The sequence below is a fragment of the Phyllostomus discolor genome, chromosome 15, assembly GCF_004126475.2.
Source record: "Phyllostomus discolor isolate MPI-MPIP mPhyDis1 chromosome 15, mPhyDis1.pri.v3, whole genome shotgun sequence".
NCBI classification, from domain to species: Eukaryota; Metazoa; Chordata; class Mammalia; order Chiroptera; family Phyllostomidae; genus Phyllostomus; species Phyllostomus discolor.
The window spans coordinates 7,307,029-7,332,477 of NC_040917.2; the positions used below are offsets into that span (position 1 = coordinate 7,307,029).

The following is a 25,449-nucleotide window of genomic DNA, read 5'->3' on the forward strand; positions in this document are numbered from 1 at the left end:
GACAGATCATGGGGAACAGATGATGGGAGAGGAGACACTAAGCCCCGCCTCCCACCAAGTTTCCCAAGTGAATCAATGACTATTAATGATGATAACGGAGTCACAACACAGACAGAAGAAAGCTGCTGTAGCTAAGCACTGAAGAGGAAAACTCACACCAGGTGCCTCTCTGAATTTCTCTATCAGCTCACCCTGAAAGGAGAAGTCTCACCATAAATAAACTAGACTGTTTTACATCGTGCCTGACATGTAAGACAGTCCAGCTGGGGGTCCTTCAAACTCAAAGCCAACATCGGAAGAGAACCTGGAAAAGGACCTCTGTCTTTTTCCCAGAGAGGGACCTTAGCCCGTCCTCACCTCATCCAACTGAAGACTCAACAGTGTGTGGTGTGCGCTTGTGATGACCCACACCAGCAATCAGCCGGTCACTTGCGGATTTCTCAAACAACCTACAAAAACCCTATATGGACCGCACAGCTGCCCGTCTTTTGTAACGAGTATTTTTACAGGACAACTCATACATACTTTCTATAAAACCTAACTGTTGTTATTATTTAAATCTAACTTGTGTGACACTAACAAATATCTTAGAACACTAGAACCCATTGAACACTCCAGTACACAAACATACACAGAGAAATAGACAGGGACATGGGTACAGATGGGGAGATAATCAATACACATTCTCTAAAGCGCTGCCAGTCTCGTTCTGTCCCCACTCTTCCCTGCTATTAGAAAAAAAGAATCACAAAATATGGAGGGTGCTTGGTTCTTCCTTAAATCAAGTGTAAAACATGCTATTAAAGAATTAATTTCATAAACATAGGTTTGCTATTTTCTATTTTGGTTAGCTTCTCCTAACACATGTAATCCCTGCAGATTATCATCATGATGATTTAAAAATGTTTTTAAAATCTTCCCTAGATGTCCTGGTTCATTTTCATACCCACAGGATTTTAAACCCTCAGAGGAGAGTGATTAAAGGGCTTGGCCGATTTTGTTGAAGGTGCTGCCAGCATCTTCCGTGTCCCCGGGGAGCTCAGTTACCAGGGGACACTGCCGACCCATCCTGTGGAAACATGAACCTAGAGGAAAAATAGCAGCCGCGGCCCTGGACCCTCACGGGCCTTGCGGTCCTGGTTGGGGACAAGCAGTACAAAGGACTTCAGCTGATTCCACAGGCGAAGACCAACTAATCAACACGAGAAAGTCCTCTGAGGGGCGAACACGCAGCCCGAGGCGCACCTCGATGCCCGCCCGAAGCTGTTTCCCACGTGGAAACCCATCAGTTCATCACGCGGAGGCTGTGAACTGAAGGAGTTCGATGTTGGAGAATCTCTTTCCCCGCCTCTCCCCAGTGCTGACCTCACGGAGTGGCTGGTGACAGGGTGACGTACGAGAGCCTTGGGGGACAGGAAGACAAAGTCATACCTGAGGGTAAGCTGATCCGATGCCCATCTTTGAGCTTTAAGCGACCCTTCTTGAACTTGCCCTTCCTCTTCTTGACGTTGGGCTTCTCCTGGTTCATCTGGAATAAGAGGATGTTGAGCTCGCGCTCCAGCACGTCGATCTCGCGCTCTGCCAGCTGCTGCTCCCGCCGCTTCAGCAGCTCCTCCTGCGACTTCTGCTGCAGGGCGGCTCGGCTCAGCTCCTCCTCGCGGGACCGCAGCTCCTGGGGCGAGAGGGACACTCGCATCACCACCCAGCAGGCCACACAGGGCAGCGCTGGCTGCTGGCTGCGGCCCCGAGCAGTGGGGACAGAGACCTGTTGGCACATCCCCGGCTTAGACCAAACCAACGCCTGTGCACGGGCCCCTCCTTGCGCTTTTAGTTCTATGGTTCTAAAAGGCATCATTATTATTTTAACCTCGATTTGAACATTTCTCTCTCTTGCCTGCACAATTACCTGACACATAACATGTACACGAACACGTAGGAACAAAGCACAGATGGATGTGTGTGATCCAGTTTAAAATAAACCCAAAGTTAAAGCATGGCTAATTAAAGGATGAGGATTCCAGTTACAAAAGATGGCAGGTCAGGAATTCCTTTACTTAGAGACTTCTTAGTGTTGAAGAATCTGCTTAGAGATGAAAGCATCTTGGTGGAGAGATTGCGGGAAAGAACAAAGCTAATGTGTTAGGAGTCAGTGGAAGGCCCCTCAGACGTGAACATGAGACATCTTTGAAAGAGGCCAAGGAGAACTATCCCCACTTACAAAGAACCGGTCAGGTCGCCGTGGCTGGGTGGCAAGTCCCATGTCATCCGCAGGTGTCACGGACAAGCTCACATAAGTCCCTTTGTCATGGTACTTTCTGAGGAAAGGCTAACTTCCTCCTGCTTTTGATTTAGAATTACTGAACTTCTGAGAAAGAGAAAATCTAGGGCCTGAGGAATGTATGCACTTGTATTCCTATTAAAAAAATTTTACTTAGTAGTGAGACTGAGAACTGGACAACGTTTTTGAGCTGCAGTCCCTCCTTATTCCATTGCTGCCGAGTGCTCCGTCCTCTCCCGGAGACAAACACCGCTGTCCCTGCCACAGGACGCTCTCTTCCAGTTCCCTGAGACTGACCCGCGCCTCGTGGGAGTCCAGGCACCCGCAAACGAGTCCTGACACCGCCCCCCACGCACTTAACCTTGGAATCGCCTAACACCAAACGCCCAGTTGGAAACCCCGCCTTCTAGGGCGGGGCTGGCGCGGTGAGCTCTGAGCGCTGTGCAAACACGTCACGCTGCACACAATCACAACCGCTCCGCACACAACAACAACAACAACAACAAAACAGGTGCGTGACGAAACTGTAAGATGCGGCTCAGGGAAGAAACAGCTGGACCGAAGACTAAACGCCACTTCAGTCCACTAAACCCTTGACCTCTGACAGATGGACTCAAAGAGTAAGTGGAGGCTGTGTACAGTTGTCGTAAAGGGAATAAACAGAAGTCTATCCTTCCACAAAGAAATACAGTACTGTCAAGAAAAGACAGAGGATGTCCTGGCCTGGTGGCTCCCTTGGTTGGAGTGCTGCACCGTACACGAAAAGGTTGCGGGTTCGATCCCCAGCCAGGGCACATACCCCAGGTTGCTGGTCTCCCTGCTGGGGTGTGTAAGGGAGGCAACCATTCGATGTTTCTCTCCCTCTCCCCATTCCTCTCTCTCTAAAAGTCAACAAACATATCCTTGAGTGAGGATAAAAAAGAGAGAAAGAGAGAGAAGGAGGAGCTCTAAAAACAAAACAAAAAATTTTTTATTCAGATCACACGAATCCTGAACTTATGGTAATCCTACCAAAGTGGGCTGTAATTATCCTTTGAAACAGTCTTTAAATTTACTTTTCTAAACAGACTTCATAACCGTAATTGCAGGAGCAATGACTTACTTAAGACCAATTAATATTCAAGTCACTTCGGCTAATATGCAGTAGCTGACTCTCATTTACAGGGCAGGTCAGCATTTCTCCCTAAGGTTGTGCCGGATATAAACTACCACGTGCTGCTTGAAAAAGAAAAAAAAAGAAAATATTACCTACTTTTTAAAAATATTATGGAATGCATTATTTAATTGGTGGCATTCTCCCACCAGTTTGTCCAAACTGGAGATTTTACTGCAGTGTATTTGGGGACAGAGGACAATTTCCAGTCACTCCCAACTTCTAACTCACTGCTGTATGCCCTTTTGTTAAGATATTACTTTTCAGCGGTGCTGATATCAATCCAATTAGCTATTGTGAAATGAAATGGCATGAGGAAGAGATAAGGGCAGCACATTCAATCGGGGGTTTTGTTTGTTCCTGCTACAGTAACTGAATGAGAAACCATGTTTAATTCCCGGCCCCAAGCTAAAAGGCAAATCCCCTCGCCAACAACTTGATGAATAAAAGCAGAAAAATTCCCTCGCCTGAGACTTCATAAGAGAAAAAAATAAGGTCAGAAAGAAAATAGCCACAGTACTCTTCCTTCTGATTGGATCTGAAAACATTCACCCATAAAAGAAAAAAAAACCATATGGGGTATTAGAGCCCCTTTGAATACTGTGAAATTATGAAGCACACAGAAAATTCTTTTGGTGGCTGAGATTACTAAGTAGTAATATTTGTTTAATTGCCTGGCACAGCCCATTCTAATGGCAAACCCAGACTCCTGGTGAAGATGTTAATCATTAACGGTGACATGCCTTCATATAGTGGTTCAAAGACACTCTGTTCGCCCAGCGCACAAAGGCAGACACTCAGAGATAAGGAGCCAGGAATTCGGGGAGGAACCGGTATCTGCAGAGGCTACAGTTTACTGAGTAACACAGGGCACAGCCGGCCAAGTTACTGACCATTAACTCCAAGTCTGACGCCTCCTACCTCGAGCAATCAGTGAGCCAGAGAGGAGATAGAGCACGCTCTGTAGCTACAAGATGCGGTTAGAAATCTCTGAGCAAAAAAAAAAAAAAAAAAAGATTGTACAGGCTTTCATTGTAAACTGAAGGCTCACAGGAAATACACCATAAATGCTGTATTTCAAGGAGCACTGCGTAAGTCACATTAGAAAAAACACAGACACTTGCACGTATAGGACAGCTGAACAGACTCGAAGAATAACAAAGAACTATTATAAAACCTCGAAATGGAGAAAGAGCAGAATCCATTTGTGAAGCATGCTTTTTGGTTTCTACCAAACCCACAAGATGAGAAGGAACTCACTAGCTCTACCTCCACTGATGTGATTGTCATTAATCAAAGAGAATCAAATAAAATAGTTTAAAATAACCATTGTTAACATTATTTCCAAATTTTAAAATCTGTGATCTCAAGTTTTATTTTTCCTCCAAGTCCTCTCCCAATACCCCAAAATCTTTTTAATTTTTGCTATCAGACATCTAATTTTAGAATTCCTGAAAACAATTTGGGGAAGTGTAAAAAAACATCCATTAGAGTCTTTTCTGTATCATTTTAAGTCCACAAATTGTTTTCAAGTTTCGAAGAAACACACGTATAATATCACTGATAATAACTCTTCAAAGAACTGCAGGATTGAAGAAGTTAATCTGGTCGGTCATTTTCCTGTATTACTTGATTGCTAAAACCTGGGCCTGGTGGGGGGAGGGGCGGTGCGGCTGCTGGGACCTGCCCCACCACCCTCAAAGCCACCATGTCTTTGTTCGAAGGCTAACACTTAATGCTGGAAACAGGCAGCTTTGCTGGTGGTGGGGGGGCGGGGAGAGAGAGCCACCTAGCTCCTGGGACATTTAAGGGTGAGGAGACCAGAGCACAGCCTGGGGCCAGCAGCAGCAGAGCCCAGTGCCAGCCGGCTGTCTGGCTCCAGTCCTGGGTCTTAACCACCACACTGGACTGCTCTAGACCCTGGAATTCCGCCAAAGATGTCACACTAAAACGGGGGAGGGGCTCCTGTGGATTTTGGAATCCCAGGCAGATACCCCCACAGCCCACGGGAATTCCTGGAGGGAAAGGGGCCGCAGGCTAGAACATTCTCGGTTTGGGGACCAAACTTTAACGCCTGGAGCCCAAGAGGTCCTACCTCTGAATCTGAAACAACACGAAATATAGCTCCTCCCTCATCGGATTTAGAGGGCAGCCCTGCAATCCCCAACCTTTCTGTGCCCATTTCTGTCCTTTGCCCAGATGTCCAGGCCCCTTTTCCACCTTCCAGCCACCGGCCTGGGGAGGCTGACCATCGGACACAAGACAGTGGCCAGGACCTGAGCCGTCAAACAGGATTATCACTTCTCACTACAGGAGCGTTACGTACCGGTAGTGTCAGGGCCTAAGGTTGCATTTGCCAGTGTTGTATTTCTAAACCTACAAAATCTGAAACATCTAAGGAAGAGAGTGAGTTACCTCTCAACACTTCTTGAAAAAAAATGACTTCAGGAAAAAAAAGAATTTGCAGCTTATGTATTTCTCTCTACCCTTTATTTTAATCATTGTACATTATGAAATACTTAAAACACACTGTAAGCGGGACAGCCAATACCCGCGCACTCGCCGTCAGCATTCAGTAGGTGCTAAGGCTGTGCCGCAGGCCTGTCCCACCCTCCGTGCCCCACTCTAATCCTACCCGCCCCCACCCCCGGGATCAGCTGTTCCACGGTCCCCTTCCGGTCTTCCCAGCCTCTGCTGTTGGATGCTCTGTACATCTGAACAGTTTTGTTGTCTATGGTTTTATGAATTTGCATCAGTGGCACCTAATGTAAACCTTCTTCTGCATCCCGCTTTCCCGCCCAAGGTTGAGTCTGAGGTTCACCCACATAGACACTCGCAGCCAGAGGCCACGCGTCAGAACTGCCGTGCGGCTCCCGCTGAGTCCGCACAGCGGCTCAGGCACCTGCCCCCCTCTCGCTGGTTGTCGGGTCGCTTCCCGTTTTCCATGGACACAAACAATACCTAAGGGATCGGCCTTCACTTCCTCATGCGTGTATGGGAGTTTCTCAAGAACACACACTCAGAGGTTAAAGGTTAAGTAGCTGAGCTGGAGGCCTCTGTCACAGCCTAAGGTTCATAGTAGGATTCAGAACATTGACACACTTTAGATTTGTTTTTCACTTAAAATAGTAATAGTAATCATCATGATTGCTGGGAGCTCTCAATACGATTTTTGAAAAGTTTGTGTAGGCTTTAATTGTAAACTGAAGGCATATTAAGAAAGTTTACTTAACGCCAACCATATACCAAGAAAGTTTACTTAACGCCAACCATATACCAAGAAAGTTTACTTAACGCCAACCATATACCAAGTATCATCCTTTGTACTTTGGTCAGTGCTATGGATGAAATGACCAAGAAGGAAATAGCATTAGCTCATGACCTTATTATTTAGCAGAAAATGCAGACCAAGAACAATTAAACAAGCAAATAATAATAATAATGATGACTCAGGCCAGCCATTACAAGGGAGGAAGGAGCAGGCTCCTGTGACAAGATTTTATCAGGTGCAGCAAGGAGAGGGGCTGAGGATGCTGGAGCCAGCGATTGTGAGGCGGGGATCAGAGCTGGGGAGGGGACAGGGCTCTCGGCAGAGGACAGACGCATAGAAAGGCTGGCAGTCAGGGTCGTGGCATCAGAGGACCTGGAAGGAATTCAGAATGGCTGGGGACAAGGTCAGGCTAACTATGGAAAGGCAAGGGAAGTTAATACGGAAACGGAGTCGGCCATGAAGCAAGGATGCTCTGATGCATGTTTGGAGGGGTCTTGGGCAGTGGGGCGGGGTAAGGCAGGGGAGCAGGACTGGATGCAGGGTCACCAGGTGGGATGCCACTGCAGTGATCAGGAGATATGAGGACATGGGGTTAGGGGAACGAGTGACTACGATGGTCCCTGTCACACCGGAGGCCACAAGAAACATCCTCAGACACCTGTGAGGCTGAGCACCTGAGAGAACGGTACTCCACTAACATAAAAAGGGAAGTAGAATCAGGGCAGGGGGCGGGGAAGTGGACTTCAATTTTTGGCTTAAAAGTGTTGAAAAAATAGCCCACGAAGCCCCTTTTAAAAACTTGTCAATGAGATCCCAGTACCCAGCCGGGTGTACAGGGCCCCCCCCTCCAGGGCACAGGTGGCCACACTTGTCTTCATGCCCCAGGACCCTGTCCCTGTTCCTGGACACAGTGGACAGTCACCTTATGTTTGCCGGGAAAAGATTACAACACCGAAATGCAGAACGGTTCCCCCACAGGCACGTTTTTAAAACTCATTTTTGTTTTGGAAAACAATCTGCACTTCGAGGACGAACTCTGACAAACATTTATTAATTCCCTATTCAGCGAGATAACAAAAGTAAGCTACTCAAGGGTCGAATTTAGGCATTGGATGTCTTGATGGCATGCACAGTATTATATACACATATATAGTCATACACACACACACACACACACATATATATAGGCTCAAGAAATGGTTACATGTGTATCTTCAAACCACAACTTCTTATTCCCTCCTTTGCCCTTTCCTTTGCACCAAGGTCGGCTATTGGCCTTTAGGATCAAAGTCGATGTGAAAGTCTAGAGATGGAATTCAGGGCCGCACTGCGTAAGTAGTCAAGGTCACTTAACCACAGGAGAATGGCGTTCGGCTATACCATCATCCCATGTTTCCAGGTCATAACTTGAAACATCATCCCATGTTTCAAGGTCATAAGCAAACAGACTCTTTAGCACAGTATTATTGCCTAAAAAGAACTCTGCTACTAGAATCACAACTGTGTGAGGCATATAAATTCCTTCCTGGACAACTATATGCCTTTACAATGCTTATCAGAAACTTGCAATGTTGCACTTTGGCCCATTTATTGCACCCACAATAAGAAGTGAACCCTTTGAACAGTTTATACTTCAGACCAACAGAATAAACCTTGATTCATCAAAATGAGCTCCTATTACAACCATGTCTTTAAAAAAACGAGTACTGCTTCCAAGGCACAGACCCATGCCTTGACCTTGGGGTTCTTCAGTGACCGTGACCAGTCATTTGTCATCTGTCAAAGGAGACCGGGCCAACGGGACTCACTTCCTGGCAAGTCTGCTTCCCAGCTCAGTGCGTTTGTACTTCTCGCCTTTCACATCGTTGGAATATAAATGCTGCTTCAACATGTTTAACATACAGCTTTATTTTCCTTCTTCTTAAAACACATGAACCAGCCAAAGCTTAACTCGCATTAAAAAGTTTTAGAAACTGACACATTTTCCCAGTGTCTCCCATAAAAGCAGTGTCTTGGAGATAAAAAGAGGAGGGACTAGCCCGAAAGAGCCTTTAAAAGATAAAACTAGAAACAACACAGAGGCCTCGTTTAAATCCCGATGTGTGCCAACCAGCGCTAAGAAGGCCCCCCAGACAGACTGAGGCAGTTGAATGAGGAGCACAACACAGTATCAAGGAATTACTGTTACTTTGGAAGATAATAACGGCAAGAAAGTGGTTTTGAACTGTCTCACTGGTTAGAGATGCACACTGAAGCCTTTATGTATAAAAATGACGTGAGTCTAGGACTGAACTTAAAATACTCTGGTTAAAAAAAAAAAGACGATGGGGAAATACAAGGTGTTTTTTTATGTTCCAATTCCACGTTTCAAGTCCAGTGGTTTTGTTCTAGCTGGAAAGCAAGAGTCAACCAACGCCGATGCCTGGGAACACTTTAGGACAATGCTAATGGTGGTTCTGGACCCGAGTTTTCCAGGCTCCCACAAACGCGCGCCTGGCAGGCGAGTCAGTACGTAACGCTCACCTTCTCCTTTGTTCTCAGCTCGTCAAACATCTGCTGGATTTCCAGCTTCCAGTCGTCTTGCATGGAGTGAAAAGATTCCTGAGGCATTTCGGTCATGACCGCCCCCTCAATAGTGGTCAGCTGGTCGAGAATTAAGGCGAATGATGGACGGATATGAGGGTCTTGCTGCCAGCATTCTAAAAGAAGCAAGAATCTCATTAATGCCCCTGTCCAACCCAGCTCACATTCTGAAATAAACAAGTATCTCATTAATAGCATTTCTCAGCGGAGCTCACATTATCAGCCCATGTTGACAGATCTGCTGGGAACGAAAAATTCTATTGATGGTGATTTGGGAATTTTGTTTCACACGAGGTCCCTGCCGGGGGCGGGCACCACAATCACGGTTGGGTAGGGCTCTGGGGGCCGGCTCCACCTCGCCCACTGGTGCCTGTAAGAGCACGCTGACCCCTGACCCGCAGCTGCCGGCACAAGGTACGCAGGGTTCCTGGAAGCACAGCTTTCCCTGCAGTCTTCAAGTCCGGTGCAGAAGAGTTTAAAGCTCCTGCAATTGTTCCTAAAGATTATTCCTAGAGATGGTGTTGGGAGTTGTTAATGCCCTCTACTTGGAGAATAGGATCACCTTTCAAAATAAATATTGGTATTGTTGTTGTGAAACTGAAATGAGGCATTTAAAATGCTACGAAAACACCGGTAGCTGATGAAATAACGAGGGGTGACTCTTGGTCCCTGGTGACTTTCACTCCTCCTGTGAAGAGGATGCGCAAGTGGCGCCGTTCCCTCTTCGCAGAGACCTGAGCATTTCACCGCCACCGCGCGGAGCACACGGCTGGTTCCTTTAGGGAAAACGGGTGATCCAGCTGTTCTTTATTACTGTAGGGTGCTTCTGATCATTGCTTCTGAGAACATTTGGAAGATTAAATTTATCGAATCTTTCTATTTGTCTTTAAGTTAAAATGTTTTATTTATTTATTTAAATCCTCACCCAAGGATATGTTTATTGATCCCAGAGTGAGAAACATTGATGTGAGAGAGAAACATGGATCAGTTGCCTCCTGTATGTGCCCCAACTAGGGATAGAGCTCACAATGTAGGCATGTGCCCTGCCTGGGAATCGAACCTGCAGCCTTTCGGTATACGGCCTGATGCTCCAACCAAGCCACACTGGCCACAGCTAACTTAAAATTTTGAAAGGGTTATGGATCACACAGGGCAGGTTGCTTGATAGGATCTGACTTGAAGACTCAAAAATAGGTGAATTCTTAATTTTATACCCTTTACGATAAAGGACACAAACATATCAAGGAATGCTTAACTGTCTTAACTTTTTATCATGTGGGCATTTTCTAAGTTTCAAGCTTCATGGGTTCATATAAATTTTAATTTACTATCAGAAAGCCCAAAATCGAATTTCTCGACCTAGCCCTTATGTGTAACATTGATATCCCGCGCCGAGTTTTAACTCTGATCTTGCAGAATCCAAAACTTGGACAGTAAGAGCTGAAGATAAAGTAGAAGCATCCTGTGCTGAGTTCTGCATTCCTTTATCAGATTCTTTTAAGGCAGGCTTTAAGGAATTCTCACGTCGTCTTCCTCGGGATAATACTTGGGAAGGCACTCAGGAAGAGACGAGGGCAAAGACCCGAAGGTCCCAGTGGAGTTCCAGCAAATGCTCACAGGGAGTGGCGGTGACACCACGCGCCCAGCGTTTACGGATGAGCCCAGACGAGTCCAGTGAACAGGGGCCAAGGAAGGGACGACGGGGGAAGCCCAAGCTTCAGCAAGGAGAGGAATGACTGCAGGGAAGGGGACGGAAAGCTGACGCGGAGCATCGCAGAAACAGCCGGGGAGTTGGGGGTGGGGGTGGGGGCGGAGTCGGAACGCGGTGAGGCGGGGGACTGTGCTGGGAGAACCGGAGGGGACGCTCGACACTGTCACAGGAGGAGACAAAGCGAAGCAGAGGCCTTGTCCACACACAGACTTCAAACCCCTGCACGAGAAGCTGAAGGACGGTCTGCGTGAGGGGTGGTTTCATTTGTCCTGTCCTTACAGAGGAAATCAACGTGTATTCCATCTTTAAAACTGAAAAGAAGGCTCATAGTGACTCAGAACCACTGCTCGATTTGCTGTGTTTTAAATGTTTTTTAATGTATTGATGTTTTTGAGACAGAGAAACATCAATCTGTTCTTCCACGTATTCCTGCATTCATTGGTCGATTCTTGTATGTGCTCCGACCGGGGATCAAACCCACAACCTTAGCGTATCGGGACGATGTTCTAATCAACTGAGCTACCTGGCCAGGGCCTAGGTTTGCAGTGTTTTAGGCGGTGAGCTCTCTGGGGCAGGCCTTGTGCCTGTCTTGCTCTTTCTAGACCTGGAAATGTAACAGGCTTTCAAACAACACTTGCTGAATTATTCATGAATAAAAAACTCCCGTTGTTACGGAGTGTCTTCCCGATCACAGGCCCAGGTTCATTAGGGAAAATGTATAACAAAATGTAACAGAACCAGCATCTGATGGCGACACAGGTCATCAAGTTTAGGAAATCAACCAGACACTGTTTATATATTTGATAAATGGATAGTGAGGTTCTGACTTGTAAAAGGAAAAAAAATCTTTGCCGAGGTAGAAAAGTACACTTCTGATGTTTGCGACCCCCGGTCCTTAACAATATTAAGCCTGAGTTAACCAGAAATTTATGAATACCCGTTTCCTGCATTTTTGTTCAGTTTAGATCCCCCCTTCTGTTTCTAGCACAAAATCTGCCTGACGTATTACATAAATAAGTCAATGATACCCTGTACCGCAAAGTAACTTGTTTAATAGTTTTGGGTTTTGTTTTTGACCATTTTATTGTAGCAAGTTCTTAAAAACATTTTCTTAAAGAATTTGACATTTTGTTATTACATACATGTGATCTGTTCCTTTTTTCTTTTAAAGACAAGGCTCTAGTCTGCGGCATAGGGCACTCTGAGGGGACACGTGGCTTCCACGCCTTAACATGAGCTCTGAGCGTCAGGGCCGAAGCTGCCCTGGCTGGGGAGTTCACTGCCATAGAGATCTACCACTCGCCCCAGCGCCGCCCGAGTCTCCAACGTGTTATAGTCACAAGAGAGGTTCTAACCCACAGCCTGATAACTAAGGAAGGTAACTGGCTGCTTACAAAAAGAGTTAGTTAATGTTTGAGAGATAAGGACCACACACGTAAGGTCAGGGCAGACCATGCCAAGTAAGGTTGTAAAACATTTTTTGATCATCTGGTAAGACTTAAAACAGCAGACCTGAGCCCACTCAATGTCGTCCTTGAATTCTACTCGGTGAAAACTTTATTACCGTTCCGGTGAATTTTGCACATCAATGAGTCACTGATAAAAACCGGAGTGTTTTTTAAATTACTTACTTCATCAGAATTTTCCCTGACATCTGAGATCAAAGGCAAGCTTTCTAACTCTAAAACAGTGCAAGTCCTTAAAAGCACTTGCGAATCAGAACCACAGAAATTTCGTCTGCAGTTTAAAAAAATATATAGACGTTCTCATGAGCGGGTCCCCCCGCCCCCACAGACGCGCAGAGGCAGGGCGCGCAGGTACCTTTCATGAGCTTGGCGAAGGGCTCCGGGCAGGTGGAGGGAATGGGCAAGGTGAGCTTGTTGACTGCCACGCCGTAAGCCACAGCGAGACCGTCGATGCCACGATAGGGGACCTCCCCCGTGAGCAGCTCCCACAGCAGCACGCCATAGCTGGAAGGCAAGGTTGTCACAAAGTCAGTGGGGCAGGGGACCGGGCTTTTCCCTCTGACACAGCGGGCGGGACAGCTGTATCAGTGTCTTCCTCCGGCTGCTAGTGAGGACCTTCTCTTCCAAGAAAGTGGCCCTCCTCCGGAGGGGGGAGGTCAAGGTCTCAAACGTGGTCACTCCCAGAAATCAGCTGTGCACGCACGACCCGAATGAAAACTGCGTAATGCACAGGAAAGCCCGGGTGCAGCTCTTTGGAGTAACATAGTGGTTCTGATGTTTCTCCTTCCGCCTCGTTTTCCTACGCGTAGACGAAACCTCGCGAGGACTGACAGGACGAGAAGATGCTCGCCCCACATCCCTCTGACGCTGCACACCGCTGGACTCAGATGGAAGGGTTTGTAAATAGTTTGTCAAAATTGTTTATCTTTCTGCCTCTCACTTCCTGTTTGAGGGTCTATTTTAAGAATGTGTTCGCCAGGCAGCTCGACAGTAACAGACCCCAGAAATCGGGAGGGCCTCCCCGGACCCGCTGGTGGCACATCACCTCTCTACTTTGCAGGGAGGAGGGGGAGGTGAGTGGGAGGGAAAAGCCAAGATGGACAGTAGCTGCTGTCAAGCTCTGGGAGGATCGGCAGGTGTGACCCAGGGTCACGGCTTTTCCAAGTCCTCAAAGCCAAATGCAATTACAAATACAAGAGAGGACCCAGTGGAAGGACTTCTAAACCAATTTAAAACAATTTTATTTATTTTATTTTTTGACAGAATGGGGAAGGGACGGAGAGAAACATCAACGTGCAGGAGATACATCGATCAGTTGCCTCTTGCATGCCCCCAACCAGGGACCTGGCTGGCAACCCAGGTATGTGCCCTGACGGGGAATTGAACCGGTACACTTTTGGTTCACTGGTCGGCCCTCAGTCTACTGAGCCACCCCGGCCAATGCTACACCAATGTTTTAAATGAAGCTGAAGGACCAAATTTTACTCCACATCCATGCCACAGACTCGAAGGCAACACAGAGGAGCCTGGAAATAAGTTTGCATCATATATATTTAATCTCCCCTATAAGACTGGTCAGTACCTTAGTGCCCCTTTACCTTTTTCAAAACGGGAAGTAACTCAAATTATCTTTTGTTAATACACACACACGAGTCAGCTACTCCAGACTACTCACTGGGCTGCACATTGACACCCATGAGCACATAAGAAAGTCCTATTTACTTTCTTTTTCATTTCTATTAACATCACCAATACAGTCCTACCGTCCTGTTCACTTTTCTAATCTTTTATCTTCTGATGCGAGGAGCTGTGGGGCCACCCCGTCACAGAGACGATAGACAAGGGCCCCTGAGAGGAGACCTGCTCTGCAGAGCTGTGGATTCTCTGCATTGAGGCTCAGGCCATCCCGGACACGATGGCATCTCACGAACAACTCTCCGTGTGAGCCTACTGGGCTCAGACGAGCGATGTGGGACCGGCAGTGTGCCCCAAGAATGCTCACAACCTGTGCTACCGACCTCTTTTCCCTTAGATGGTCAACTTAAAAAATGACAACAGCCCAGCACAACGATAACCGTCTGGAATGAATGAATCAAAATTATACCTATTTTTTGGTCAGATAAAAAATATATAGTGAATTTTTTGGTGTGCCACAGAATTTTGGTCATTCATGTACGTGCGCCCTAAGATCAAAGAGGTGGGAAACCGCTGCTCTAGACTGTGCACGGAAAGCATTCAGAACAAAATAGTGTAGAAACAGCAGAGTGTGTCCAGTGGCAGGGCCGTGGGGACCCGTCCGCCGGGGCTCTGCTGGCCCCAGCAGAGGTGTGTGAGTCCCCAGGCCCTGGGGCCGGCGCCTGCTCTGAGTTGGAGGAGCCAGCACAGCTGAGTGACTGCGGCCCGGAGGCAGCAGACGGGAGTTTGAGCTTTGAGGGGACTCCCACCCACCAGCTCTGTCCCACTCACAGGACCCTTGAAGCTGACCTTGCATTGACTCATCTGTACACTATAGAAACGCCTGTTTGCAATTCTCACAGCACTCTTCTTCCTATTTATTTTTAATTGTCCTTTATTCTTTGCAATTTGGGTAGTACACTTAATACCACATTATGTTAGCTTTAGGTGTACAACATGGTGATTAGACACCCAGGTAACTTACAAAGCGGTCACCTGGCTCAGTCTGGTGCCCATGGGACACCCTACAGGGTTATTCCATTTGACCTTACTCCCTCAGCTGTACTTCGCACCCCGCTGTGACTACTTTGTAACGGCCATTTGTACTCCGGAATCCCCTCATCCTTTTTACCCGCCCCCACCCCCTCCCATCTGGGGACTATCGGTTTGTTCTCTGTATCTCAGTTTGTTTCTGTTGTGCTGGTCCATTATTTTTTTTTTTGAAAAAAGGAATATCCAATGTAGTAGTAAATCACATCATGCTAGAACTATCAACAACAAAGTTGTAACCGATAGTTTTCAAAGGCTATCTGCTCAGTTTCTTGAAAGTCAAATTCTTAATTTCGAGATCAAGTAAATGCAACTCACAGATGAATCAAAATCACCTCAGAACAGGGGACCAAAGCCATCCTGGTGTAACCGAAATGTGTCTAAATGCACAGACGTGTCCTTGCTGTTCTCACCAGCAAACAGGAACCCAGAGCCACGTGATAACACCGATGGAGCTCGGTTTCCTGGAAGTTTCAGAGAATGACTAATTCAGGACAGGTCATTGTTGCCAGAGAGAAGAGGGCTTCCCCAGGTAAAAACCAAAGTGAAACTGGAACTATTCCTGCGGAACTATGTATCTAAAGTGCAGCGTGCATTTCCTGTTCTTTGGGGCCGGGAGGGGACAGGACACGTGAAGCCCTGCCCAAGCGCTCTAGTGGCCTGGAGGTCAAGGGTTGCAGCAGCCAGAGCAGCATCTCAGGCCTGGGACCCCAGCCGCTTGCTGGTTTTGCACCCTGAGGACATTGCTTAACCTCTCGGTACCTTGGGTACCGACTTTGTGAAGCTGGGGCACAGGAGACACTGCCCAAACCCAGCAGGAACGCCTGCCTCAGCACCTGGGAGTCTAACGTCCGGTAGGAGGAAGATGGGCAGGAGGGAGGTGGGCGTCAGCAGGCACGTTTGTGAACGCACCAGCGAACGCACAGCCCGCAGCACGGCGCAGAGGGCAGCGGCAGTTCCTGAATGAAACCGTTTTCACGGGACATTAGGAAAGGAGGGCCGAAAGCACAGGTTCATGCAGGCCAGAGGCGGCTGCCCGTCCCGCCATCCGACACCGCCGGGCTCCAGCACACGTCACTCTCGTAAGGAATTCCGTGGCTCCAAAGTCAGTCGTTTCCAGTCCTTTGCATAGCATTTCACGCCTTTTCCTTCCCGTCTATTTTGCTTCCAGCTGCCAGTTTTTACTGTTTCCAGCTTAGCCTCCCTCTCGCCTCTTCTACTTAGTGGATTTGACTTAAAATCTGATCATTCCAGCTTACGAAACTGAGAATTAGAAATAAACACACTTTGAGAGACAGCCTGGCCAAGAACTGCACAGACTCGAAGACCTGCATTTTGGCTGGTTTTAGAAATTTTTTTCTTACCTCTTGGTTCTCGCCTATGCTTAGAATAATAGGGCTGCTCTTAAGCATTTATATAGATTATACAGCCTTTGCATAGCTTGTAATCACACAGTTTATAAGGAAGCACATGAAATGACACAGTTGTAGTCTTCGGTGATATTTTAAATGTAAAATTGATTTTGACGTATTTTATTAGTTTTTAGAGTCTTGAAGAATCTAAAGGGTCTTAGAAGAATCACCTATTTCACTTAACATGTCTTGGTGTCACAGGGTCAGAAAATCACTGTAATTAAACCAAGGGAAAAACGTTGACTGTTTCGGGAAGACCTGTGCGCTCAGACCCCCCCACAGAGAGTCCGGTCAGTAAGGCCCAGGCATCTGAGTTTTCAGAACGGCCCTACGACATTCTGGAACCCCTGAGCTAACAGTTGACAAACTTCTCAAAAGAACAATTAAATTATATCTTAAATGCAGACGGTGAGGTTTCCATTTAAAGGACTTTTTTGGAACTTATACCAGCGGCGTCTCTGCCACTGACTTGACATGTGAATTTGAGAGTAACTTCTGTGGCATCCAATGGTTGGAAGGGGACCAAGTACTGCTGGTGACGACTCTGAAAGTCAGAAAGAAATGGACTCAAACACCAGTTCCTCTGACCCTCTCAGATACAGACTCTTAGCAAGTGACATTTCCTCTCTCAGCCCGAGTTTTCTCTGATGTACAAAAGCCTTGGAATTTTAACCACAATGAGATGCCACTTCGTGACTACTAGGATGGCTACAATCAAAACATTAGATAACAACAAGTGTTGGTGAGGATGTGGAGAAGTCGGAACCCTTGTACTGGTGGGACGAGAACAGAGCAGCTGCTTTGGAAGGTGGTCTGGCAGCTCCTCGAATGATTAAACACATATTTACCTTATGGCCCAGCAATTAAATGCCCAGATACACAGTCAAGAGAACGGAAAACGTACACCCTCACAAACACTTGTGTGTGGATGTTTATAGCAGCCTCAGTCAGAATAGCCCCAAAGTGGGAATAATCCAAATGCCCACCAAGTGATGAACAGATTGACAAAATGTGGTCTATCCACCCAATAGAATATTAGTCACCCTTAAAAAGGACGGGAATTCTGTCACACACCGACATGGATGAACCTTGAGGACATGGTGCTAATTGACAAACACCAGTCCCAAAGGGCTACATATTGTATGATTCCATTTATATGAAGTGTCCAGAATAAGCAAACCTAAAGCTACAAAAAGGAACATTAGCGGTGGCCTGGGAGGGGTGGAGTGCTGGGGACGATGGCTGAGAGGTGCAGGGTTCCCTTTACAGATTATAAAAATGTTCTAAAATTTGTTTGTGTTGTATTAAATACTAAAAGCCCTCAGATTATGCCATTTAAGTGGGTAAATTATATGACATGTGAATCATATCTCAATGAAATGATTAACAAACAGAAGAAAGGACAGGAATTTTAATACACCACAGTGAACTTCTAGAGTATTTTCAGAATCCAAACACGTCTACACAGGACTTCATGGGCACTAGCTAAAAGCAAGGAAGCCCCTGGCGGGTGGTAACGACTCAGCAGAGTGGTTTGGCTCTGTCGCTCTGCTGCTGAGCGGCATCACCCTCGATGACACACGGCTGCACGGAAAACCAGGTTGCCAGGGGTCCCTTTGGGGCCAGCTCTCCGCTCTCAGACTGGCACCTTCAATCTTCAGAAGATGCAATCTATCTCAAACTCCTTCCATGCTACTGTTGTGTCCGGGAATCATGGGGAATTAACATTTTGCTTAAAGTGAAGATTTATTTAACTCTACTTCCTGACAAAATCTTGGCATTACTGTGCACTCCAATTTATAACCAGTTTTAAGGAAAGCTCAGTTTTTACGAGAAGGGTCTCCTATCAATGGAAGTGAGGACGATAAAAACCTCAAGTGACCTGCTCCACTCTGGTTCTGGGATCAAAACCATCAAACCCTCCTCCAAAGGCCCACGGTGCCCTTTATGCTCAGAACTACGGAGCACTCTGGGCCCCCTCACCGGACGCAGGGCAGCCCGCCTCCGCAGACGGCTGCAAAGCGGACAGCCCGACGCTCACCTCCAGATGTCGCTCCCCTTAGAAAACAGGGAGGACTTGATGACCTCCGGCGCCATCCAGGCGTAGGTGCCGGCCGCGCTCATCTTGGTGGTCCGGTGCCACTCCCTCGCCAGGCCGAAGTCCGTGATCTTCAGCGTCTTACTGCAGAAGTCATCGTGCTCTATCTTCTCCAGCAGCAAAACTTAAAAAAGAAGTGATATATTTTTATAAATATTTTATCATTTTCTAGTCCCATTTTTTTGCTTCCTATTTTCAACCCAGTCCTCAATGCAGTGGGCAGACTATGGGAGAACGAACTAGAGTTGCACCATTTTACCTTCCTTACACCACCTGCATCCTAACCGCTAGTGGGTCATTTGTGCCGGAAGTTGTGAGTTTTTTTTTTTTTAGAAGTCCACAGACACGGTACAGCTCAGCCCTTTATGGGTGCTTCTCTTCATGTGACAGTGATTTCGAGGGGCCAGGACCGTCTCCTGAGGGAGCACAGGCAGGATCCCAAGTCCCTGCGCGTTTACCTGACATACTCCGTCCTCCTACCAGGCGGGTCCTCACCTGCAGGCCGAGCCTTTTCTACGGACTGGATTGAAGAATCCCTCAAATGGATGACATAATCCCCAAATTGTTATCAAACATCCCATTTGCAAAACGCGTATAGATATTTTAACTCATGAAGAAATTTTACGAGACAGGAGTGCTTCCCTGAAGCTCAAAATAGAGCAAGAAGTGAAAACTTTCCAGAAACGTTATCCGGATGCTCACTCCCCGGCTCCCAGGCCCCTGAAATGAAGCACCTCGTGCGCAAGCGCAACTTGACAACTTCCGGAGGGCGGCGCTGGCCAGTGGCCCCAGGCCCCGCGGGCGACAGCAGCCGTAATAAGCCGCTTCGCACGCCCTCCCCTCCCGCCCACCGGCTCGCCCCTCCTGGCGCCTGGGTCCCTCTCTTGCAGGGCTGACTCTCCACTGCCCATAACCACGCGGAAATGCTCCCGGGTTTCCACGAGGCTCTAGGTCAGCCGCCCACCTATGTCACTTCCTCCCGTTGGCTGCAAAGGGGGCAGTTTAAACCCACTGAGTTTTCCTTCTTCTTCTTTTTTTTATTTTTTAAAAGATTGTATTATTTATTTTTAGACAGAGGGGAAGGGAGGTAGAAAGAGAGGGAGAGAAACATCACTGTGTAGTGGCCTCTCGCACGCCCCCTACTAGGGACCTGCCCACAACCCAGGCATGTGCCTGAGTCAGGGAATTGAACCCACAGCCCTTATGATTTGTAGCCCAGCACACAACCACTGAGCTACACCAAATCCTGCTGTGTTTTCTAACTGATGTCCTCACTCCTGCCTTAAAACCCTGCACTCCAACACACAGCTCCGCCATCCCACTCCACTCCTGGATACTCTGCAAAACCCCCTCCATTTCCCCGGCCACTACGTGACCTTTGGCCTCACTGTTTCAAAACTGGAGAACAGCACTAGACATCCTGCATGTTTCATTTCCGGAGCATGATCATACAGAGAACCATTTCCCGAATGTTAGTTATAGGGAAAATCAACAATTGAAGGAGTCCATTCCATTGGTCAGGCACACCTATAGGCATCTTAATCAGATCACCCCACTATAATCATACAGGTATGTACTATTAATTATCTGGACTTGATAAGGAAACTAAAACCAGCCACACTGAGTCATCCATCCAAGGCCACACAATGAAGAGGCGTTGAGGCTCCAACAGTCTGACCCCAGAGGCCAAGGTCCTAAGTGCCGCCGACTCTGCTCCGTTGGCAGGATGTATCGATTTTTCACAAGGGAAACCTCTCTCTGTTTTGGGCCCACACTGCTTGCCGATCTCCTGTCACTGGACCTTGACTGAGTGGAGGCAGGTGTGGGGTGGAGTCCCGCTTCCGCTCTTGGCTGCCGTGGGGACCGTGATCACGTGCACCTCACGTGGCGGGAGTGAGGAAGGAGTTCATGCAAAGTGCTGAGAACGGTGAAATGCAGGGAGCGTTTCATAAGGAGCATGCACTCGGGTGCGTGCACACGCACAAACACACACTTTTATCAACGGGTTGCAAGTGTTTTTAGCAAATCTTCAAAACCAGTTTCTTGGCTGCCGGGAAATAGGAGGTCTCTCGCAAGGCTGGAAGTTCCACTTTGCAGTGGATTCACACGGCATTCACGGCATGTCCTCAAACGTCTACAGTGGATAATGGTCACAAAAGTCAAAGAACTGGTGCCGCTGGAGAGAGCCAGCATGGCTCTCCCTGTCGTCGAGAAGGGACATTTGAGTGGGGATATGTCGCCAATGCCGAGCGAGTGCTGCTGTGCTCAACGTGTCTTCCCCAAGCGCTCTTCTCCCTGGGAGATCAGAGAGCAAGGACCCCTGGGCCAGGTTTCTACCCATCACATAGAGGCCAAGTCAGGGTTTAAGGTGGTTGTACAGTCACAGAGGTGGTAAGTAACAAGGCCAAAACTCTTCCCATTTTCTTACTCACACACATCTCGCCATACTCTGTAGTGAAGGATGGGGGAAGTATATGGGGTGGGGGGGGGCTCAGTTCTGTGGAACAGCCTCTCATTCTTTCTGCCCACCTACACTATTCAAGGGCCAGCTTCCTTAGGTCACCTTTCCAGAGCATCCTACAAAATCGTGGCTATTTCATCTTCCCAGGCATTCCTTATCCACATATTGTTTTGTCGGTTACCTTTTCACCTAAAATGCATGGTCCTAAATTGCACACGAACTACTCAATGCCAGGAGCTGTGTATTACAGCTGTCCCCTGCGATCCCCAGTGTCACCTAACACAGTACCTTGAGCATCAGGCGTTCAATGGAGTAGTTTTCATTAACGGCAATTGGATAATTAGCGCCAGTTCTGATAAGAATATTGCCTACCATTGACCTCTCCTTTTCTGTGTGTGGTTCTTCCCATTTGATCCTCACCCCTTGCTGTGAAGTGGCAATTGCGATTTCCAGTGTAGACGTGGCATCCCAGCTCGCAGGGCTACAACACACAGCCAGTTTCAGATGCCACCCGTGTCCCTGTGTCCTCAGTCCCTGTGCTACCCACCAGTGACACTGCGGGTTACCAGTGGGGCCAACCAACCAGAAATGTCCTTAGCTACCTTGTTTCACAGATTAATTTTTGAATTTTCTTCCTTCCAGGTCAGCCTGAGGTATATTTATTTCCACGTTTTGCTCCTCATGTTTATAAAAAAAATCTAACCCCATATTCTTAAACCACAGAAGCAAAACAAAACCCAACATAATTAACTACTTCATCAGCTGTATTACATTTTTTCCATTATAATATTACTAATTTCACTTCTAAACAGTGATTATTCTTACCACCAAAAAAGACTCCACATTAGTGATTAAAATGGCTTTCCAAGACACTTTAAGAGGCGTTAATTAGCTCCTCATTCTCATAAAGATGCACACAGGGAGGGTTGCGGATATGTGATGAAAGCATGCATTAAAAAAATTCCAGGCCCCCCCCCCCCCACCGCCCCAACCTCAGGAACAGCCTGGCAGCCCTTGAGAAGCAAAGGCCAAAGAAAGGCAGCTCTAAACTCAGTGAAAACAGAACTAAAAATGAGAACTAGAACCGAAGCATTTAAAAGGAACTGCATTTCCACATAAAGGTCACGGTGAAGTGTGCTCTCAGCAGCCTGGGCACTGTTGGTCGCTGCACCTCCCCCAGCCCCAGCCCCACAGCCTCCCCAGGAGCCAAGTGCTTCCATGCTTTGAACTCACAGAAAACAAGTTAAAATAACACTCTGAATGTCAAGTTTAGAGTCCCATGAAAGGCCCATTGTTTGGGAGTCTATTTCAGAGGTGTTCAGCAAAATTCCTGAAATTCCTTATCTTTTGGGCAAAGTGACCGAAACCAAAAATAGCTGGTGCCCCAACAGGTAACAGAATGGGGCAGCCGGCCAGGTTTCAGCCTAAGGACACGAGGTCGGATGCCAACTTCCGCTTCCTGTCACTCGCCAGGGAGGGCGACAGGCACCGCTGCCCCCCCTCCCCCCTGGAAGGTACAACCTGCAGACCAGGCAAAGCGACCTTCTCTGGCCACGGGCACGGTAAATTCCTGCTAGTAACCTAGCGACAGGGTCGGAGCCCCTTCTCCGGCACTTCAGTGACGATCTCTGACCCCTGTTCGCCCTGGTCTCTGCAGTCCAGCCTTTACAACCTTGCCCTTAGCCTACTTACCCAACCATGAGGCACTTGGTTCTCCCCGCTCCTTTGAAGTTTCACTTCGGTATTTTCAGAATTATGGCATATAAGGCATACTTTTTTTTTTAAAGAGGGAATTACAATGCATTCACTCTATTTTCTCAACATTTATGGGATTGCTATGTCCAAGTTCCACGCGAGTCAAATGGGTTCATTTTGATTAATCTTTAACCACAAACATATTATCACCAAGAGAAAGTCAGAAGAAAGAAAACAAGTGGAGAGAAGCAACGACGTGAAAGCATAGAGTAACAAACACCCCTTTCTCTCAGTCTAAGATATAAATAAGGCGACTCCGTGAATTTCATCTCGGAACGATCAACCATTTACAGGGAATAAATGCTAACTTTCTAAGTTCACCAAGCAGCCCCCATTTTTTTTTTACGTTTCTGTCCATCTGTCCCCACCCCCACCACCCCGACGCACACGCTACTCACTCACACCCAGGTTTATGGAATCAAGTCCAGACCTTCACCCTGGACTTCCAGGTCCTTCCACCGCAGCTACATGAGCTTTTCTGTTCTTCCCGTACTTTCCAAAACAACCCGCCCCCTGACAATTCTGGGCACTAAGAGCCATTTCTAACAAACACACCCCCACACATGTCCTGTACCCCCTTGTGCATGCTATATGGCTGTCTCCCCATCCGCCCTGCAGAAAAACAGCACTGGGACCCTCGGGTGCCCCTTAAGCATCAGGGTAGAAGCATGGGGTTCCCACCGGTCTACTCACTGCGAGACCACTCCCAAGTCCATAGCCTTTGAGATCTCAGCTTCTCTTTCCACGAAGGGAGTGAGCGCCTTCCACACTCTTCCTGCTCCAACAGTGTATGAGCCTCTAAACACCACCTGCCCTGGCGCCTTCCCTTGGAACCTCAGTGGGACGTTCTCCGCGTTTCTAAGCGGTGTCACGCTCAAACATTGCCTTATCATACTGCTTGGTCTTGTCTCCCTAAGCGAAGCATAGGGACAGACGTCTGCCAAAGGACAGACGGCACCTCCCTAATCTTCCGTCTGTCTGTACAGCAACTAGCATTTTTTTATTTTTTTAAATATTTTATTTATTTTTTGAGAGAGAAGAGGGGAAGAGGAGGAGAAAGATGGAGAGAAACATCAATGTGTGGTTGCCTCTCATGCATCCCCTACTGAGGACCTGGACCACAATCCAGGCATGTGCCCTGACTGGGAATCGAACCAGCAACCCTTTGGTTTGCAGGCCGGCGCTCAATCCACAGAGCCACACCAGCCAGGGCTAACTAGCATTTCTATATGCTCACTAAATATCCGTTAAACGAAAGAGCAAATGAAGACTGTAGGGGAAGGAGTACGAAGAAAACGAGTTACAAGCGTTTTCATGTGAAGTCAGCAGCTCGTCATACAACACGAACTGGAATAGTACCAGGAAAGGAAGGCTGTTCCGAAGAGTCCTTACGACAGGACCGTTACTTGAATGCCGACCCATCAGCAGCATCCGATAGGGCTGATCACCCCTCCCTGAAACACGGTCTTCTCTGGCCTTCAGGGCACCGGGTTTTCCTTCCTACTCCAGCAGCTCTGTTTTCTGGCTCCTCCTTATCTCCCTGAGCTCTAATTCCCGGATACCTCCAGGACTCAGTCCTTGGGCCTCTGGTCTTCTCTGCCAGCGCACACTCCCCAGAGAGTCGTAGCCGATCTCTCAGAGCTTAAATTCCCCCTCCACGCCGGTGAGCCCCGGATGCTTACCTCCACCCTGGGCCCCTGCAGTCTAGTCTCAGAACCGCAGCCGATGCGACCCCGTGAAAATGTCGGTCACAGCCCAGTCCGTAGCTCAAAACTCTCCAGTGTCACAGGGAAGTCAACGGCCTTGGGGGACCTAGGAGACTCTGCATGACCTGACTCCCCCACAGTCCCAGCCCTGTCCTACTATCCCCTCCTATTGATTGTTTAATGTCTGTGTCACCCACTGGAATGCACATGTCGCCAGGGGAGGGATCTGTGCCTGCTTTGCTCACTTCAGAACACCCGGGGCCTGGGAGAGCCCCTGGGACACAGACACCGATCAGTAAGTGACTGTAAAATACAAATGACATGCGGGCCTACTACGCGCAAGGAGACAGACTCTGTAAAGAAAATGCCCGCGTGGTCAGGTGAACCAGAGCCTTCCACTGCTCTCACCCTGCAAATGAAAGGCACTGGGCCTGCCTGCCCCGGCCGCACTCAATGCTCATGGTCAACACACGGAAAACACCTCCCGTTTCGCTGTGTGTGAAGTCTAGTTCTGTATTTCTATCGCCTTAGGATTTCAAACAAAATAAACTCCTTAAGATCACGCTGAGCCAATAATAACTGAAACATCACAGGTGCGATCAAGGTACTTCCCCAAACGGCACGTGATTTGCTCCCTTTCCAAGAGCTTGAAACAATGTCCCAGTATTGACCCTGGTCGTGAAACAGTTACAGCAGCAAGTCGTACTTCATGCCTCCTCCTTGACCCTCCACTTATCAGCCCAAGTTACCGGCAGACCTGCCAAAGCGCCCAGATGGCAGCGCTCCGACAGAGAACAAAGCCCAGGACTGTTTCCTCCTCCCGCTGGCTGG

At 47.9% G+C, this 25,449-nt stretch overlaps 1 protein-coding gene across 1 annotated transcript in view; it reads right to left on the minus strand.

The window, feature by feature from the left end:
- The window catches only part of MAP3K21 (mitogen-activated protein kinase kinase kinase 21), a 47,752-nt gene that overhangs the window by 11,335 nt on the left and 10,968 nt on the right, over positions 1-25,449 (minus strand). Inside the window, exons 2-5 of the mRNA XM_036016189.1 lie at positions 18,640-18,820; positions 12,818-12,966; positions 9,226-9,401; positions 1,432-1,672 (exon numbers count right to left, since the gene is read on the minus strand). Coding sequence (XP_035872082.1) covers positions 1,432-1,672; positions 9,226-9,401; positions 12,818-12,966; positions 18,640-18,820 — 747 coding nt within the window. The remainder of the gene's footprint in view (positions 1-1,431; positions 1,673-9,225; positions 9,402-12,817; positions 12,967-18,639; positions 18,821-25,449) is intronic.